At 39.8% G+C, this 19,275-nt stretch overlaps 2 protein-coding genes across 3 annotated transcripts; one reads left to right on the forward strand and one right to left on the reverse strand.

Annotated features, from left to right (window-relative positions):
* The first annotated feature begins 2,972 nt into the window (after positions 1–2,972).
* LOC124036177 (protein GUCD1-like) lies at positions 2,973–7,098 on the forward strand. 2 transcript variants are annotated; one of them, XM_046350401.1, is made up of 6 exons: positions 2,973–3,365; positions 3,734–3,818; positions 3,961–4,126; positions 4,557–4,648; positions 4,788–5,029; positions 5,330–7,098. In XM_046350401.1, the coding sequence occupies exons 1-6, from the start codon at positions 3,359–3,361 to the stop codon at positions 5,419–5,421; spliced, it is 684 nt and encodes a 227-aa protein (XP_046206357.1). In that variant the 5' UTR covers positions 2,973–3,358; the 3' UTR covers positions 5,422–7,098. The 2 variants fall into 2 exon arrangements, with proteins under 2 accessions (XP_046206357.1, XP_046206358.1); XM_046350402.1 differs by having other exon boundaries at positions 2,974–3,213.
* upb1 (ureidopropionase, beta) lies at positions 6,836–17,865 on the reverse strand. Its single transcript, XM_046350399.1, has 9 exons — positions 17,688–17,865; positions 14,770–14,941; positions 14,484–14,571; positions 13,766–13,860; positions 12,985–13,143; positions 9,929–10,180; positions 9,617–9,659; positions 7,542–7,696; positions 6,836–7,305 (listed from the first exon to the last, which is right to left on the reverse strand). Exons 1-9 carry the CDS (start codon positions 17,789–17,791, stop codon positions 7,222–7,224), a joined length of 1,152 nt encoding a protein of 383 aa, XP_046206355.1. The 5' UTR covers positions 17,792–17,865; the 3' UTR covers positions 6,836–7,221.
* Between the last annotated feature and the right edge of the window lie 1,410 nt (positions 17,866–19,275).

A 19,275-nucleotide genomic window follows, 5' to 3' on the forward strand; every position in this document is an offset into this window, starting at 1 on the left:
ATGGTGACTCAATATTGTTGCTAGCAAATCCCATGACCAGTCATCAAAATTCAACTTCACCTTGATATAAGGGAACACAGTTGAGGGTTCCTCAGCTACTTTATGGGGGACTCAGGGATCACAGAGGCTGATTTTGCTACTCTTTATTTTACTGATGTAGCTGGCAAGGTAACTACCATTTTACTTAAAATAAAAAAAGTATTTAATTCCCAGTGCCGAGTTAGTAGTGTAATTGACACGTAATGTAAGCAAATGCAGTACATGTTTCAACCACTCGACTGAAGTTATGTCTGAAGTGAATGAACTAGCTAGCTACCACTGCCAGTTCAGCTCTAGACTAGCTATCAGTTTGATGAAATAATTAAGACACACAAATGACTAGAGGAAGTCTGACCACAATTGATTTGATTGTGCCGCCTGGCTCAGACTTGCCGTGCTGTGTTAAAAAGACAGAGGCTGGTTTACCAAAATCAAAATCCCTAATTTGTTTAGGAAAAACATTCCCTATTGCCTCAACATTTGCTCTTTGTATGGGACATATACAGTGCCTTGCGAAAGTATTCGGCCCCCTTGAACTTTGCGACCTTTTGCCACATTTAAGGGTTCAAACATAAAGATATAAAACTGTATTTTTTTGTGAAGAATCAACAACAAGTGGGACACAATCATGAAGTGGAACGACATTTATTGGATATTTCAAACTTTTTTAACAAATCAAAAACTGAAAGATTGGGCGTGTTGTTGATTCTTCACAAAAAAATACAGTTTTATATCTTTATGTTTGAAGCCTGAAATGTGGCAAAAGGTCGCAAAGTTCAAAAGGGGCCGAATACTTTCGCAAGGCACTGTATGCTTCGCATACACCTGACCAATCGGGCCTGACCTATATCATAAGACGTGACAGCAAAATGGATGGCGAGGACGTGACAAATAAACTTGAAAACAGGGAAATGTTTACTGACTGCTCAGGAGGTAAAGGGGAAGTCAGATGTTTGGAATAAATTTGTCTAGTTCTGGAAAATACTGGAGATAAAGAAAAGGTATGGAGCAAGCGCTGCATGCATTTTAGGCCTGTGTGTGTGTGTGTGTCAAACAGGTGTTTTTAGATTACAATCATTTTTATGACCATTTGGAATAATTTATAAGCGTACCAGAGAGTCTGTTGTAATGTTTTTTTGGTTGTAATAGCCTTTATTACAGCAAAGACATTAAAAGTTGCATTCATTCTGGAATGCAAATCCCGAAATTAAGAAGTTTAGGTCTATTTATTGTTTTGCCTAAGTATTCAATTGTCGCTTTATTTTATTTTAAAACTAAAATGCTCGATTGCATTTCACATCATGAATGACTCATATGCTGTGCGATGACGAATAAATGACTGATTGATACAGTAGCCTATATAAGTGTTAACATATAGGTCTAAGTAAGTTACAGTATTAAGACTAAACAGGGTGCGCTCCTAGGCCTACAGCTCCATGGTGGTTATACAAGGCTTCTATACTAAGCCTACTAATGATAATGACATTACCTATTATAATAACAACAACAATGATAAAGGAGGGTTATTATTATAAATATAATTTTTATGACAATTTGGAACAGTGTAAGCAACACTATATGAATTACAAATAAGAACAGAGGCTGGTCTAACGGGGGAAAAAAGTGTAAAGCCTTTATTACAGCATAGCAAAGATTAAAAACAGACGAATTTGTGAAATTGTTGCATGAGGCTTGGTGCTCACGGAATCAGTAGGCTATCAACCAAAACACTCAAAACAGGCAACAGAAGCAGGATCACTATTAAAAGGACAGTTTAAAAGGACATTAGAAGAGACTTGCTTGGGCCAAGAAACACGAGCAATGGACATTAGACCGGTGGAAATCTGTCCTTTGGGTCGGATGAGTCCAAATTGAAGATTTTCAGTTCCAACTGCCGTGTCGTTGTGAGATACAGAGTAGGTGAGTGGATGATCTCCGCATGTGTGGTTTGCAAAAATCAAATCAAATTGTATTGGTCACATACACGTGTTAACCAGATGTTATTGCAGGTATAGCGAAATACTTGTGCTTCTAGCTACGACAGCCCAGTAATATCTAACAGTTTCACAACATATACCCAAAATATATGTAAATCTAAGTAAGGAATGGATTAAGAATATATATATATACACACACACACGTCAGAGCGGCATTGGGCTAAGATACAGTGGCATATACAGTGGGGCAAAAAATAATTTAGTCAGCCACCAATTGTGCGAGTTCTCCCTCTTAAAAATATGAGAGAGGCCTGTAATTTTCAGCAACTACTTCAACTATGACAGACAAAATGAAAAAAAAAATCCAGAAAATCACATTGTAGGATTTCTAATTCATTTATTTGCAAATTATGGTGGAAAATAAGTATTTGGTCACCTACAAACAAGCAAGATGTCTGGCTCTCACAGACCTGTAACTTCTTTTTTAAGAGGCTCCTCTGTCCTCCACACGTTACCTGTATTAATGGCACCTGTTTGAACTTGTTATCAGTATAAAAGACACCTGTCCACAAACTCAAATATGTATGTCCAATATGAAAAAATATTGTATTTAAGATGATTTGGCATTCTTTAAGGGCTCCACAATGAGCAGTGACGCTTCTCTGCGTGTAAACCTGAAGTTCTACTGAGTAAAACAGACACCCCCCTTATACTGCAACACAACGTAGAGAAATTGTGTATGATGCAATAAATTACAGTACATACAATACATTAGAGTACATACAAAAAAATAAACATTGTTGACAGTCTTGAAAAAAGAATAAATAAATAAAACACGTATCTAATTTAAATACTTTAATTATTATTTATATCATAACTAGTATAACATTTATAGATAATTGTGCACATTGTCCATCGTTTTCGCCTAATTATTAATTTACAAAGCGGAACTGTTATGCTGAAGAGTCCAAAAATCCTTGACCCAGAAGACCTTAGTTATTCTTGCACTCTTCAGTGGCGTTTTGTTTGTAGTTTTCTCTGAATATAACCATATGGCCAGTTAGCTTACTAGCTAGCTGAACAGAACTGTCTGTGTACACTAGAAACCATTCCTCAACAGTTCACATACGTCAAAGCTGTAGCTACCACTTTGAAGGATCTAACCGTTAACTTAGTGAGCGAATCGACCATCAAGTCGACCTACCAGATGTGAATAATGCTAACGTTATCTGTTAGGGTAAGCTAATTTCGTTGTTAGCTAGACAGTCCTAGCCAACACCCTCATGAGGCAATCCAACTCCGGAGAATTAGCTAGCTACCATCTGTAAACAAGTCTGACTAACTTGGGTTTTGCATCTAGCAGCAAAGAACAATCCAACAGAATGTCAGGTAAATGTAGTTATGTTCTAGCAAGAGAGTGATTTTGAAATGTAGAGTTTGGTAGTTGACCCCACTTAATTTAGCTAACGTTAGCTAGCTAGCCACCAATGTAAACAGTGGAGCAAAAGCACACCGTCCATTTCATGACATTGTCACATGTGAATACTACTTGCTTTCTATATCAGTGGTGCTAAAGGAATTTCCAATCCACGAGAAAAACATTAATTAACTAGCTAGCTAGTTCTGTAAACATGATTTGAATTAATTTAGAGAAGCTTGCCAGAACAGCAAGTAACAGACAGATTTAGGCCCAGGTGAGGACCAGTATCTATGATTGTGTACTTCTTTGCATCAGCCTCATATCTTGTTTTTGACAGGTGATGCCATTCTGCTGAATGTACCTGTCATTCGGCAGCTGTACCACTGGGACTGTGGATTAGCCTGCGCAAGAATGGTTTTGAAGTACGGGAACATTTCGTCATATACTTTACATACACGGTACACAGGCATGCATGTGTCGGCATTTTAACTACAGTAGATACAGAAAATTGTGATGCTGAAGACCTCATCATGCAAGTGTCACTTTTTGTCCATGATTTGGCAGGTACCTCCACCCTGTGAGTGATGAGGAGTTTCAGGGTGCTTGCTGGGAGCTGAAGCTGACAAAGAGCGTGTGGACAATTGACTTGGCCTACCTCATGTGCCAGCTGGGGGTCAGGTACCGCTTCTGCACTCAGACACTGGGTGTTGACAAGGGCTTCAGGAATCAGGTAACGAGGCAACACTTTGTAGACCATCACAAGAAGTACAACAGTTATAATGTATAAGTATATTTCATTGTCATGTACCCATTAAAAGGAGACCATTGTGCTCTTCCGGAAGTTTGGTTGGTGCATAGAACCTGTGAATTCACACTCAAAAAGATGCCGCATAGCTTTTTTTTTCATTGCATCAGGGATAATGTACACAGATGTTTCGGCTTTGCAGCATTCTTCAGTGTGTAGAAGGCGGCTGCTAAAATGTCCCTGATGAAATTAGTGAAATAAATAAAACGATTGTAAAAATGAAGTAAGCTTTATGCAACATCTTTTTGAGTGCGGACCCATCACACCTTTTTTGATGTAGCCCACCATAACAAATATCCTTAATTAATTAACCTGAGACTCTTATCATGTGTTTGTTACTTTCATCTTTTTCCAGTCCTTCTACAAAAAGCATTTTGACACTGAGGAAGACAGAGTGAACAAACTCTTCCTTAAGGCTGAGAGCAAGAATGTCGTGGTGAAACAATGGTTAATTAACTTTGTGAAGAATAAAGACAAATTGTTCCAAAACTACCAGCTTGTCTGGTTAGTAATAGTTGTTTTCCAGACGTAGAGAGAGAATAACTAACAGATCCTAACTTTCTCCCTTTTTCAATGTCACCTGTAGCTCTGTGACAATTCAGGAAATCCAGGAACATGTTGACCTGAGCCATGTGGCCATAGTGCTGGTCAACGCTGTGGTTCTGGTGTGTGAACTCTGCTCTCCGCCTGTCAAGTACTGCTGTTTCCTGCCTGTGGGCCAGAAGTGCTTCTGCAGGAAGCCAGAATACCAGGGTCACTTCGTGGTGGTGTGCGGCTTCAACCGGAGCAGCGGCTGCATCTTCTACAACAACCCTGCCTACTCAGACCGTGAGTGGTCCCTCTACACATCTCTAACAGTTAACAGGGCCACTGACATACCAGACCCATATATCATTAATTATAAGTGTGGAATAAATCACATTGTATTTTGAGCATTGAAGTTCTACATTTAAACACTTCTTAATAAATTACACAATAACATTGACACCTGACCTCTGCATGGTGCATTGCATGAACATGTAACCAGAGGGTGAAAGGTTGTCCATGTTCTCGTCAGTAAGCACAGGGAAATTGAGTAAGAGTGAAAATATCACATTGACAGAAAGCCTTTGGGTGTTTTACTTGCAGGCGTGTGTTGCACCAGCATTAGTAACTTTGAAGAGGCTCGAATGAGCTACGGGACAGATGAGGATATTCTGTTCATCTTCAAGGAGAGCTGATGGTGGCGGTGCAGATGACGATGCAGATGGTCTCCACATCATCATAGCGTCCCATCCTCACTATGATGACACAACAGTGGGTCTACAGGTCCCTGAACAGGGACTGCTGGTTCCAGCTCTGGCCCAGTGTTGTAGATGGGCCTGGGCTGTCCACTCCAGTGCTAACATGGCTGATTGCTCACAGAACATACAACACCACTCCAACGTCACCACACATAGCCCATGCTAGTCGTCAGTGTCTAAAGGAATAACAGCTGAAGAGATCCACAAAGCAAGTGTTGTTTTTATGTTGGTTGGGGGACAAGCAGATAGATGAAATAGAATACATTTTGACAGTGTCCCCTTTTGTTTAGTTTTAGTTGATTCTACCAATTGACATTGTGAAATATTTAGCAGTGCAAGCCTATAAATCCTATTCCTAATGCTGAGTGGACAAAATGCCAATGACACAAGTTGTTTCTTAACTTGGAGACGAGGGCAAAACAATGCACATACGAGGGCTTGCACATACGAGGGCTTACGGCAACATGATGCTTTCTTAATGGTTTATTCTGGTGTCATGCTATTTGTCATGCAAGTCTGATGGGCCATGTTCATAACACTTTGCCCAATACATATAGTGTTCCCTCAGTCCACTACTCCACTATCACATATTTACAATACAACATCCATGTGTACGTGTGTGTAGAGTGTGTGTCTTATCATGTGTATGTGTGTGTGTCTCTTCACAGTCCCCGCTGTTCCATAAGGTGTATTTTTATGTTTTTTCAAATCTAATTCTACTGCTTGCATCGGTTACCTGATGTGGAGTTCCATGCTGCCAGAGCTCTACATAGTACTATGCGCCTCCCATAGTCTGTTCTTGACTTGGGGAACGTGAAGAGACCTTTGGTGGCATGTCTGTTTGTTAAACTTAACTTATTATTTAGAATTTGCTAATAACGGAATAGAGGGAAAATTGTTTTTGAAGGACTCAGGTAATTAATGTTCATGAAGTCTGATGTGTTGTACTACGATGGCAAACCCATTTCAAACTCATTTTCTTAATTCAAAACGCCTCAACCAATAGCCTGTTTATGGAACCAAATCTGCCCGGCAGGCTTAGATGTCGGCAATCGGAACATCATGTTCAACCTCAGCCAGCTGCTTTGAACAGACTTTGCTCTTGTTGTGTATACCAGTTAATCAGTTAACTTCGTTTTCATCGGAAGGTCCCTTTTTAGGGTTGCACTACATGCCTCAATCTCCATGCTCTTTAAGTTAGAAAAAAGAGAGAATGGAGACAGTGTAAAGTCTGATACTCAGTACGGGGTATGGATGCTTTGTAGGTTTTTCTTCAGTGTATGACAACGCTACAGTAAGGTTTTAAAGGATTTCGATCATAAGATGTTCTCTGTTGAAAACTGCAATCAAGTAGAGACAACACATCTTTATTTAATTCTCATTCAACATTTATTTTTACATTTTGCTATCATGGATGATATTGCACTATGGTATTTGTACCAGCCATAATTATGTATTATTTAATTTATATTTTAACAAGATATTTTACCAATCTACTAATTGGGTGGGAAGACAATTTATTCCTGGTTGTGTACTTGTTATCTATTAAAATTGCGAACTTTTTTTCTTACAATTCCAATTATGTACTGTAATCAATAAAATAATTTTAACAAATGGCTGGCTTAATTGGTCTGTTCATACTCTTGATGGCACTAGACATGTCTGCCTCAACAGTGACTTCATGTCTACAGTGCAGCCAGTCTCCATGTAGAGGTCCCTTCAGAACGCATGGATCTTCTACTCCTTGATAATGTTGGGTTTGAAGTCCTGCTTGGTGGCCCTGGTGAGCTCCTCTGCATACTCTCCATACCTCCCAGTCATCTGCAAATAGTTACCGTGCAAACTACTTCATGCAAATGTACGGTAATAGACAAGGGTTGTGTTATCGCCAAACTGAAAGGTAGACCAGATAGTGATGTCTGTTAGGCAAACATGCATTTCCAATAAGGACGCAATGAACAGCTATTACTACCAAAAACGTGAGCTGAAATCATGTAAATGATGGCCCACGGTATGTACAATTCTTGTGAAATAAGGTTCTTATGAAAGTAGTTCACCTTAAAACTCCATTTGTCACTGATTTGCCTGGTCAGGTTGAGGTCCATTTCGGTCACAAGGAGTCCGTCACGGGTTCTGGACAGGCCTGGTGAGCGGCTGCCATCCGGAGCAGCAACATAGCTTGACCCATAGAAGTACCCGAAATCTTGGTGAGCTATAAAAGAACAAAGACAGGACTCTAGTTGACAATGAGTTTTTCAATAATACTAGTCAGAGGAATCCCAACTGAATGACAGATGGCTCGTGTCTACCTGGTCTAATTTCACCTACGTGTAACAAGAGTAGGGCAGGACTGCATGTTCAAACTGACACTTTACACATGGGTAATGAAGTCTTTGGATATGAGTATGGATATGACGTTCAGAAACATGACACTTGTTGACTTGGCTGCTTTCCCCAGGCCTGTTCTGAGTGTCAACAGCAAGCAGACACTTTGCTTTTGGGGTATGGCTCATACAGTGAGGATCAAAAGTGTTTGGATAGTGACACATTTGTTGTTTTGGCTCTGTACTCCAGCACTTTGGATGATACAATGAATATGAGGTTAACGTGCAGGCTGTCAGCTTTAATTTGAAGGTATTTTCCTCCATATCGGGTGAACCGTTTACAAATTACAGCACTGTTTGTACATAGTCCTCCCATTTTAGGGAACCAAAAGTATTTGGGCAAATTCACTTACACAAAGTATACAAAACATTAAGAAAACCGTCTCTTTCCAAGACAGACTGACCAGGTGAATCAGTCTTGATGTAATTTGTTAAATCCACTTCAAATCAGTGTAGATGAAGAGGAGGAGACAGGTTAAAGAAGTATTTCTAAGCCTTGAGACATGGATTGTGTACAGTCTGTGTGCCATTCAGAGGGTGAATGGGCAAGACAAAATATTTAAGTGCCTTTGAATGGGGTATTGTAGTAGGTGCCAGGCACACTGGTTTGTGTCGAGAACTGCAACGCTGCTGGGTTTTTCACACTCAACAGTTTCCCATGTGAATCAAGAATGGTCTTAATGGGAAACAGACGCATCACAAATCCTCAACTGGCAGCTTCATTAAATAGTACCAGAAAAACACTAGTCTCAATGGCAATAGTGAAGAGGCGACTCTGGGATGCTGGCCTTCTAGGCAGAGTTGGAAAGAAAAAGGCATATCTCAGACTGGCCAATAAAAAGAAAATATTAAGATGGGCAAAATAGCAGACACTGGAAAGAGGAACTCTGCCTAGAAGGCCAGCATCCCAGAGTCGCCTCTTCACTGTTGACGTTGAGACTGGTGTTTTGCGGGTACTATTTAATGAAGCAGCCAGTTGAGGACTTGTGAGGCATCTGTTTCTCAAACGAGACACTCTAATGTACTTGTCCTCTTGCTCAGTTTTGCCCCCGGGGCCTCCCACTCCTCTTTCTTTTCTGGTTAGAGCCAGTTTGAGCTGTTCTGTGAAGGGAGTAGTACACATTGTTGTACAAGATCTTTAGTTTCTTCGCAATTTCTCGCATGGAGTAGCCTTCATTTCTCTGAACAAAAATAGACTGACGAGTTTCAGAAGAAAGTTATTTGTTTCTGGCCATTTTGAGCCTGTAATCAAACCCACAAATGCTGATGCTCCAAATACTCAACTAGTCTAAAGAAGGCCAGTTTTATTGCTTCTTTAATCAGGACAACAGTTTTCAGCTGTGCTAACATAATGGCAAAAGTGTTTTCTAATGATCAATTAGCCTTTAAAATTATAAACTTGGATTAGCTAACACAACGTACCATTGGAACACAGGAGTGATGGTTGCTGATAATGAGGCATTTCCAGCTACAATAGTAATTTACAACATTAAAACAATGTATTTCTGATAATTTTGATGTTATGTTAACGGGCAAAAAATGTGCTTTTCTTTCAAAAACAAGGACATTGCTACCTGATCCCACGGTAGTGTACATCCATGTAAAATTCTTGACAGAAAGATGCAGTGGTGAGTTGAAATAGAGATATGCATATGATTATATTTTGTCACAGACAGGATAAGGCAGGAGAGGACAAAGTAATATGCATGATATTACGCTGTCCTAAAAAAAGACTAAAAGATTCATACCTTTTTTTCCATCCCCAGAGGTGAACTCATTGTTAAAGTGCTCCTACGTAAAACAAGAGATATCCTTGTCAGAAAGAGAATCATGATGGCACATACATCATGTAATTTACACCAGCTGTGAAGTCTAGCAGTGGCATATATGGCTATACACAATAGAAGGAATACCAGTATACTGTAGATAATTGGACTATGGAGGCAGTAGGGGGCAGCATAGAATAGATGTTACAATGCCTCTAGGACTTGGCTCAATGTTAGGTGGTTGTAATAGAGAAAGATGTGTAACAAAATAATCCTGTCTTTGGTGGCACTTACTGTCCCAACACGGTTGATTCCACAGGTGAAGCAGTGGTTTGCTATAGCTGCATTCCTAGCCTCGATTGACCACATGGGCTCACTGAGTCCTCCAACTGTTGCAGAGGGGTTGAAGATGATCTCTGCTCCATTCATGCTGTACATGAACCAGTTGAGAGGGTGATGGCGCCCATAGCAGATGTTCACAGCAATCTTTCCAAACTGGGTCTGAAACACTTTGTGGCCAGTGTTTCCCTCCATGTAATATGTGGACTGAGTTAGAGAGGGAAGAAAAATATGGCAAAGCAAAAGTCTGTGCATATCTGCATGGAGTACAGTATATCTTCCATAGAAACATGTAAGAGGTGGGCATAACACGGTTACATGTAAGGAAATATAGAAACAAAAGACAAAAAATCAAAGAAGGTTCAAATAAAATCTCATAGAAATACATTAGACATGTAGAGGTTAAGGAAATTGTTGATGCTGTAGGTGTCAGTGTAGGACAATAAACATGAGCAATGAACATGTCATACATGCCATGTCGTCTGCATGAGTATGCAGATTCCATTGACTTGTAAATAGGTTTAGTGGATGACATGACTTATTGAAAATTGCCCGAAATGAGCGTGCACCCATGTCTTCCTAAATACACCATTGTGGGAGCTGGACATTAGGACTTACTGTTTGATAAACAAATAGGACACGATTCGATTAATATGTACACGGTGATCTGCTCAGAACTTGTTGTACACTTACAGTGCATTCGGAAAGTATTCAGACCCATTGACTTTTTCCACATTTTGTTACGTTACATCCTTACTCTACAATTGATTAAATAAATAAAAAAATCCTCAGCAATCTACACCCCATAATGAAAAAGTGAAAACAGGTTTTTAGATTTTTTTTTGCCAAAAAAACTACTGAAATACCTTATTTACATAAGTATTCAGACCCTTTGCTATGAGACTCGAAATTGAGCTCAAATCAAAATCAAAATCAAATAAAATGTATTTGTCACATACACATGGTTAGCAGATGTTAATGCGAGTGTAGCGAAACGCTTGTGCTTCTAGTTCTGACAATGTAGTAATAACCAATGAGTAATCTAACCTAACAATTCCAAAACTCCTACCTTATACACACTAGTGTAAAGGGATAAAGAATATGTACATAAAGATATATGAATGAGTGATGGTACAGAACGGCATAGGCAAGATGCAGTAGATGGTATCGAGTACAGTATATACATATACGAGATGAGTAATGTAGGGTATGTAAACATTATATTAGGTAGCATTGTTTAAAGTGGCTGGTGATATATTTTACATCAATTTCCATCAATTCACATTATTAAAGTGGCTGGAGTTGAATCAGTGTGTTGGCAGCAGCTCAGATGCATCCTGTTTCCATTGATCATCCTTCAGATGTTTCTACAACTTCACTGGAGTCCCCCTGTGGTAAATTCAATTGATTGGACATGATTGAAAAGGCACACATCTGTCTATATAAGGTCCCACAGTTGACAGTGCATGTCAGAGCAAAAACTAAGCCATGAGGTCGAAGGAATTGTCCATAGAGCGCAGAGACAGGATTGTGTCGAGGCACAGATCTGGAGAAGGGTACCAAAAATTGTCTGCAGTATTGAAGGTCCCCAAGAACACAGTGGCCTCCATCATTCTTACATGGAAGAAGTTTGGAACCACCAAAATACTTCCTAGAGCAGGCTGCCCGGCCAAACTGAGTAATCAGGGGAGAAGGGTCTTGGTCAGGGAGGTGACCAAGACCCTGATTGTCACTCTGACAGAGTTCCAGAGTTCATCTGTGGAGATGGGAGAACCTTCCAGAAGGACAACAATCTCTGCAGCACTCAACCAATCAGGCCTTTACGGTAGAGTGGCCAGGTGGAAACCACTCCTCAGTAAAAGGCACATGACAGCCCGCTTGGAGTTTTCCAAAAGGCCTCTAAAGACTCTCAGACCATGAGAAACAAGATTCTCTGGTCTGATGAAACCAAAATTGAACTCTTTGGCTTGAATGCCAAGTGTCAAGTCTGGAGGAAACCTGGCACAATCCCTACGGTGAAGCATGGTGTTGGCAGCATCATGCTGTGGGGATGTTTTACAGAGGAATAGACTGGGAGACTAGTCAGGATCGAGGGAAAGATGAACAGAGCAAAGTACAGAAAGATCCTTGATTAAAACCTGCTCCAAAGCGCTCAGGACCTCAGACTGGGGCGAAGGTTCACCTTCCAACAGGACAACAACCCTAAGCACACAGCCAAGACAACGCAGGAGTGACTTTCAGTCTCTGAATGTCCTTGAATGGCCCAGCCAGAACCCGGACTTGAACCCGAGCGAACATCTCTGGAGAGACCTGACAATAGCTGTGCAGCAACACTCCCCATCCAACCTTACAGAGCTTGAAAGGATCTGCAGAGAGGAATGGGAGAAACTCCACAAATACAGGTGTGTCAAGCTTGTAGCAACATACCGGAGAAGACTTGAGGTTGTAATCGCTGCCAAAGGTGCATCAACAAAGTACTGAGTAAAGGGTCTGTTTTTGCTTTGTCATTAGAGGGTATTGTGTGTAGATTAAAAATATTTTAATCCATTTTAGAATAAGGCTGTAACGTAACAAATTGTGGAAAAAGTAAAGGGGTCTGAATATTTTCTGAAGGCACTGTACGTGTACATAACCTTTCAGACATAGAAAGCTCAGCATGTACTGCACGGCAAGTATGGCAGTAAAGTAGGGTAGGAGGTGTGCTGTCCACACATGCAAGAGCCCTCTCTGAACCCTGTAATTGAACTAATGCCAGTGTGCTTTCACTGTTAAATTCCTTGAGGCTCACTGGAAAACCATATTCTGTGAAAGAAGGAACCAGTTCCCTTGTTCATGGATAGGTTGTGGACAGAGGCACAGACCACCATGGGAAGAATCCATAGGGCCAGCTGTGAGACATACAGTACTGTATACTGGGTGTTTTGTCACTTTGTGACAAATTGGGCTGTATACATACAATTGTTTATTGATTGTTTGATCGCTGATAAAAAAAGATTGATTAGTGTACTGACCTCGTTGAAGTCTCCCACTCGGGGAATGTGATTCTTCCTGGTTTTACCCAGCACGCTGCCCGAGTTAGAGACCACTACTGCCGTGTTCCACAGAACGTTGTGTACCTCCTCTCGCTCCAAAATGGGCGATATCACTACCATATTGTATTTCTTTGCCAGCTAAAGACAAACGAGAGTAGTTTTAGACATGGGTCATCATACAAAGACACAAGGCTGGAATTGCCCATCTTTATCAGCACACATACAGTATGTGTACATACAGGGATGTATTGTGGACAACAGCGCACTGCTACATGCTGGAATGCTCATCTCCGATGGGAGCTGGTGTTTTTTTTAACATGTTTTAGTCCCCAAGCTGAGCATGAATTCCCGCTGCAAACATTTATCATTCAATATTATTACTCAATATTATTATTCAATATCATTAGGTTGCGAACTAACCTACAGTACAACCTCTCTGTTTCTTAAAACAGTATACATTCAACAATTAGGCCTATATAAATGTTGTAGAATGTGCCTTGTAATGAATCATAATGGAACATTATTTCACATGCTAAATAATACACTAAGGAGCAATGCCAATCTCCAATCTATGCAATGACATTATTTAACTGTTTCATATCTGTTAGTTGCTGTAAAAGGAATTTGTAAAACTTCAGTGTAGTTGTGCATACTTACTAACCATACTATTAAATGGCTACTACTCTGACTGTTCTCAGAGTATGAGTCACTAGCAGTGTTGCATTAGACATCTCACCTCACCTCACCTCTCACCTCTCACCTCTTGGCAGAAGCGGGTAGTGTATCCTTCTTCTGCAGACTCAGCAAATTCTGTCCACGGTTCTTTCTCCCGGGTACAGAAAGCAAAGGGCATAGCTGTGGTGGGGAACAAAGCAGGATCATCTCTAAAAACTCAAGGCAGTAAGAGTAAGGCAAGAGGGCAGTTAAACATCACTTTGGGTGCATATAATAAGTACATCTCTCAGAGGACAGAAAATATGCTCAAACTATTTGTCACATGTTCCTTCTTTACACCATGAGAAGCATTTTGGTGCAAACTTCTGTGTACGCTTATCAATGCCGTAAATAGTTGTGGGAATGGGGGTCACCTCCCTTGCGGGACACTTTGGGGTGAGTTTAGTATGTTTCTATACTGGGAGACTCTAAGGAACCAGAGTAATGCACTCCTCATTCACAACACATCAAAATGCCATTCAGGAGCCAAAACAAATAGGACAACAGACTGTTTGGTGTGCTGCTGACGTCCCTATGACCAATTAAGGACAAATGAACCTACTGCCGTTTACCCAGATCCTATCACCTTGGCTAATCCAATATCACCCTGTTATAATTTCTACAGATACTGTAAAGTGAACAAGCACAATTTGTATCCTATTTAAAGTGGAATTACCGTATACTCTGTAACAAATTGCACAAAGAAAAGTTTTGGGAAAGCATTGATAAGCTTTAATTAGGCTACATTTAGTTATGTCACTCACTCCAGGCCTCCTGAAAGCAGACAATGTTGACCCCACACATGGCCGCCACATCCACCATCTCACCAATCCTTTTGTGGAGCGCTGTGATCTGGGCAGAGGGATAAACACAGTCACCAAGCCTCATGCATCTTCTCAACACTGGTCATAGCAAGGACTTGAAAGTGCAATTGTAACTTCACATGCATATATAATGAGAAGGAAGAGAGAAAGCCATAGCTTTAAACAATATTGTAGTAGGCTTTGGTTGGTAAACTAAATGGAATCCAAGTAGTCATTCTTCTCTAACCTGATCCAGGACAGGGGCATCAGTGGGCAGGACGATGCGGTTTTGAATGAGGCCCACCCGGACAATTCTCGGGGTCCTGAGCTGCTCCGTGGAAGCTTCAAACATGTACCCCTGAAGCTCAAAGTCCCTCTCCAAAGCTACCTCCATTGCACATGCTGGTAGAACCAACTTCCTGCAAGAGATTGTCAAATGTGCTGTAAACCTTTTAGTTTCAAGGAGGAAATAAATCAATATGTGGAGGGCCAGAAGGTCAGACAACCCTAATTACCCAGACAACAATTACTTCATTGACTCTCATCTGAGTTCACAGACCCTCAGCAAAACATGTACTGCTAGTAAAACCTACAAACAAGTGCATTTTTGTGTGATTGTAATAACAGTTGGCTAACTAACAAAATACCAAAACATTGTTTTTGATTTAACTATCCCTTTAATTTGGACACGGCTGCCAGGGTGTAACAAACATATACTCAGTGAAAGGCTCAATACTTCCCCCATCTACAGGCACAAATACAACAGAGGTTGAAAGGACACCTACTGGTCAAAGTCCACTTGATTGTAAATCATTAACTCACTATGCAGAACATCATAGTGAAAAGGAATCATTGGATAGGAAAAAAAAAGACAGCAATATTTTCCTGTATGTTTCACTTTATATTAGCAGTGTCAAAATGTGGCCATACATACTGTCCAAGTAGTTATGAAACTTGATCTATTTTCTCTGTTAGCCAACTATCCAGCAGATCTGACACGCTTGCTTACAGCTGCACCAGGGTTGGACAGGCTTCCACTGTAGATTAAGACGCCATAGGAGCCAGTGCGAGATATGAGATATGGCTTGGAAAACATACCTCAATCCAGGGATGAGAAATGCATTGCACTCAATGATTTATACATACAATAGATGACTGATAGGTGGTGCTGTGTTGAAGCCACCATGTCTCCATCTTGGCACCTCAACCATTGTAAAAAAATGTTTTGGACACTAATAGAAATGCATTTTTTAATGTCTCTATTTGTTTTGTATTATGTATGTATTATTTTAAAGACACCTTAATGTATGCTTTTAAAATATATTATGTGATTTAAAAATACATTCATTCCATTCATCAACTCAAATTGCTCCTTTTGTAATGACCACCCAGAAACAGTGTTGCATCTTTTTTGGCATTGTATGCATGTAAGAAATCTGTGGCAAGACATCAGTAGGTTTATAATTGAACACATTTATGAAGATTTTACACTATTGTGGAGAGATGTACTGTTTGAAAAACATTAAAATATATATATATATATATACACATTTCCTTTAAAGTATATATTTTTATATTACTAATGTTACTGTCCCAACTACAATAAATACTTAAATACATGCAATTTTGTCAATTTAAAACTGTAAAATTCCATTCATTCCTATGGAGGACTTCTACTGGGGAGTGTCACAAAGGAGCTGATTGGCTGACACTGTCATTCCAAAATGACTGCTTTGGCTTCTGCTACCTAGTATGAGGATGAAAAGGAAATATATCTTAACATTAATAAATGTGAACTCATAGCTGTCAAAGATTGTGTGACACCTTCATATTATGGTATTCCAGTAAAAGAAGAACTTACATATTTAGGCATAACCATTACAAAGGATCAGAATTCTAGAGGCTTACTAAATTTTAACCCTCTTATTTAAAAAAACAGAAGCTAAATCAATGGCTACAGAGAGACTTATCTTTAAAAGGTAGAGTCCTAATAACCCAGGCTGAAGGTATCTCTAGACTAACATATGGTGCTCTATCTTTATATCTTGACCGTAAAATAAGCAAGGAGATAGACCAGATGCTTTTCAACTTTCTTTGGAGAAACCGTACCCATTACATTAGGAAAACTGTTGTAATGAACACTTATGAGAATGGTGGACTGAATTTTCTGAACTTTACTACTTTAAATAATACTTTTAAGATCAATTGGATAAAACAATTCCTAAGAAGACCCAATTTTATTCCTCATCATGTCTTCTCTACTTTTGGTGGCCTTAAATTCCTGTTGTTTTGCAATTATAATATTGACAAAGTTCTGCCAACCACTATATGAAGAAGTTTAAGGAAAACATCAACTCAAATTGCTCCTTTTGTAATGACCACTCAGAAACAGTGTTGCATTTTTTGGGGCATTGTATGCATGTAAGAAAACTGTGGCAAGACATCAGTAGGTTTATAATTGAACACATTTATGAAGATTTTACACTATTTTGGAGAGATGTACTGTTTGGATTCTTTACATACAATAGAAATAAGCTGAACATTTTTATGTAATTAATTTCATTATATTTTTGGCCAAATTTCATATACACAAATGTAAATTTACAAACAGAAAACCACATTTTCGTACCCTACAAAAATAAATTGAACTGTAATTTAAAACGGTTAAATGCTCTACTAACAAAAAAGCTGTTAGAATTGTAAGTATATGTATGTCCCTTAAGGTCCTTGTGTAATTGTAAAGTGATATTGTACCCCCTAGCTCGATTGTCCATTGTTTGTAATCTATGTATGCTTGTGTTCCCTCGTGTGCTTTATGTATTGACTTGTTGTTAATAAATAAAAAAATATTACAAAAAATTAAAGTAAAAAAAAATTAAAGGACGAAAAGGAAAGTTTTCCGGGAAAAATAGCAGTCTTTCAATCCTTTCGATGTAAATTGGGATGAATTGACGTTTCGGAGTACAATGTCTTTCTCATCACTCGATTGAGGTACGTTTTCCGAGTCATATCTCGTGCCGGCTCCGTGTTGTCTTAATCTGTACAGGAATACTGTCTGACCTAGTGCAGCTATAAACAAGCGGGTCGGATCTGCTGGCTAGTAACCTACAGACAGGATTTTTTTAACCCGGATAATGTTGCGTGCAGAATTCGACAACAACTCACTTGGTTTCTTTTCCAAACAAGATTCGTTTAACTTCTTTCAATTCCTCATCTGGAATATGTTTCTCCAATGTCTTCTCCAGAGATTCAAACGCAGACCCCGACATTTTGAGGCTCCTTCTGTATACTGTCCAAGTCTTGTGCGTGTGTTTGTGAATCCGATAGCCTAGTAAACCCACCCCTTCGACTATTGGGCAAAATCTACATGCGGAAATGCAACCAAGCCCGATTCCATCACATTTCTCATCGTCAAAAATCATGGTCAGCACTACAGGAAGTATGCTTTTGACAGGTCTCAGGTGTATTATTGGACTAGGGTAGGTCTACTGTGTCTACAAATGTACTGAACAAAAATATAAACACAACATGAAACAATTTCAAAGATTTTATTGAATTACAGTTTATGTAAGGAAATCAGTCAAGTGAAATAAATTCATTAGGCCCTAATCTGTGGATCAGATGACTAGGAATACTGATACATAATGCAACGACCCTGGGTTTATACGCGCGGATATCGATATTGACTCTGCCGCCTGAGCATGCTTTTGGGACTGAACCGATAGCGCGCTGGACTTCGGGCGAGAAGATCGAGGGTTCGAGGCCTGCTCCATGCCTTTTTCATAACAATATGCTGGCCAAAGATACATTTTTTTTAAACATAGGGGCGTAGATCAGTATCTGGTGACCACCATTTGCCTCATGCAGCGCGACACATCTATTTCACGTAGAGTCGATCAAGCTGTTGATTGTGGTCTGTTGACCTACTCATCTTCAATGAAATGCTTACTTACAAGCCCTTAACTAACCAGTTTTAAGAAAATAGAGTTAAGAAAATATTTACTAAATAAACAAGTATATATATATATATATATATAGGCTATACAGGGGGTACTGGTGCGGAGTCAATGTATGGGAGTACAGGTCAGTCGAGGTAATTTGTACATGTAGGTAGGGTAAAGTGACTATGCATAGATAATAAACAGCGAGTAGCAGCAGTGTAAAAAAAAGGAGGGGGGGTCAATGCAAATAGTCTGGGTGGAGATTTGATTAATTGTTCAGCAGTCATGGCTTGGGGGAAGAAGCTGTTAATGAGCCTTTTTGACCTAGATATTGGAGGGGACTGGAACACGCTGTTTTACACGTCAACACAGAGCATCCCAAACATACTCATGGGGTGACATGTCTGGTGAGTATGCAGGCCATGGAAGAACTGTGACATTTTCAGATTCCAGGAATTGTGTACAGATCCTAGCAACATGGGGCTGTGCATTATCATGCTGAAACTTGAGGTGATGGCAGCGGATGTATGTCACAACAATGGGCTCGTCATGGCATTCAAATTGCCATAGATAAAATACAATTGTGTTCGTTGTCTGTAGCTTATGCCTGCCCATACCATAACCCCACACAGCGCCATACACGTGGTCTGCGGTTGTGAGGCTGGTTGGACTTACTGCTAAAATCTCTAAATTGGTGGCTTTTGGTACAGATATGAACATTAAATTATCTGGCAACAGCTCTGGTGGGCATTCCTGTAGTCAGCACGCCAATTGCACTCCTTTAAAACTTTAGACATCTGTTGCATTGGGAC

Source organism: Oncorhynchus gorbuscha, linkage group LG05 (assembly GCF_021184085.1).
Source record: "Oncorhynchus gorbuscha isolate QuinsamMale2020 ecotype Even-year linkage group LG05, OgorEven_v1.0, whole genome shotgun sequence".
In the NCBI taxonomy this organism is placed as follows: Eukaryota; Metazoa; Chordata; class Actinopteri; order Salmoniformes; family Salmonidae; genus Oncorhynchus; species Oncorhynchus gorbuscha.

What these genes read in the sequence shown, in the direction of transcription:
- LOC124036177 (XM_046350401.1), top strand. An exon ending in TGCGCAAGAATGGTTTTGAA is followed by an intron (nt 3,819 to 3,960) that starts GTACGGGAACAT and finishes ATGATTTGGCAG; the next exon opens with GTACCTCCACCCTGTGAGTG. An exon ending in AATGTCGTGGTGAAACAATG is followed by an intron (nt 4,649 to 4,787) that starts GTTAATTAACTT and finishes TGTCACCTGTAG; the next exon opens with CTCTGTGACAATTCAGGAAA.
- upb1 (XM_046350399.1), bottom strand. Translation starts at nt 17,791, where the DNA reads ATGTCGGGGTCTGCGTTTGAATCTCTGGAGAAGACATTGGAGAAACAT. An exon ending in TTGTTTGGAAAAGAAACCAA is followed by an intron (nt 14,942 to 17,687) that starts GTGAGTTGTTGT and finishes AATCTCTTGCAG; the next exon opens with GAAGTTGGTTCTACCAGCAT. An exon ending in ATGCCCCTGTCCTGGATCAG is followed by an intron (nt 14,572 to 14,769) that starts GTTAGAGAAGAA and finishes CCCTCTGCCCAG; the next exon opens with ATCACAGCGCTCCACAAAAG.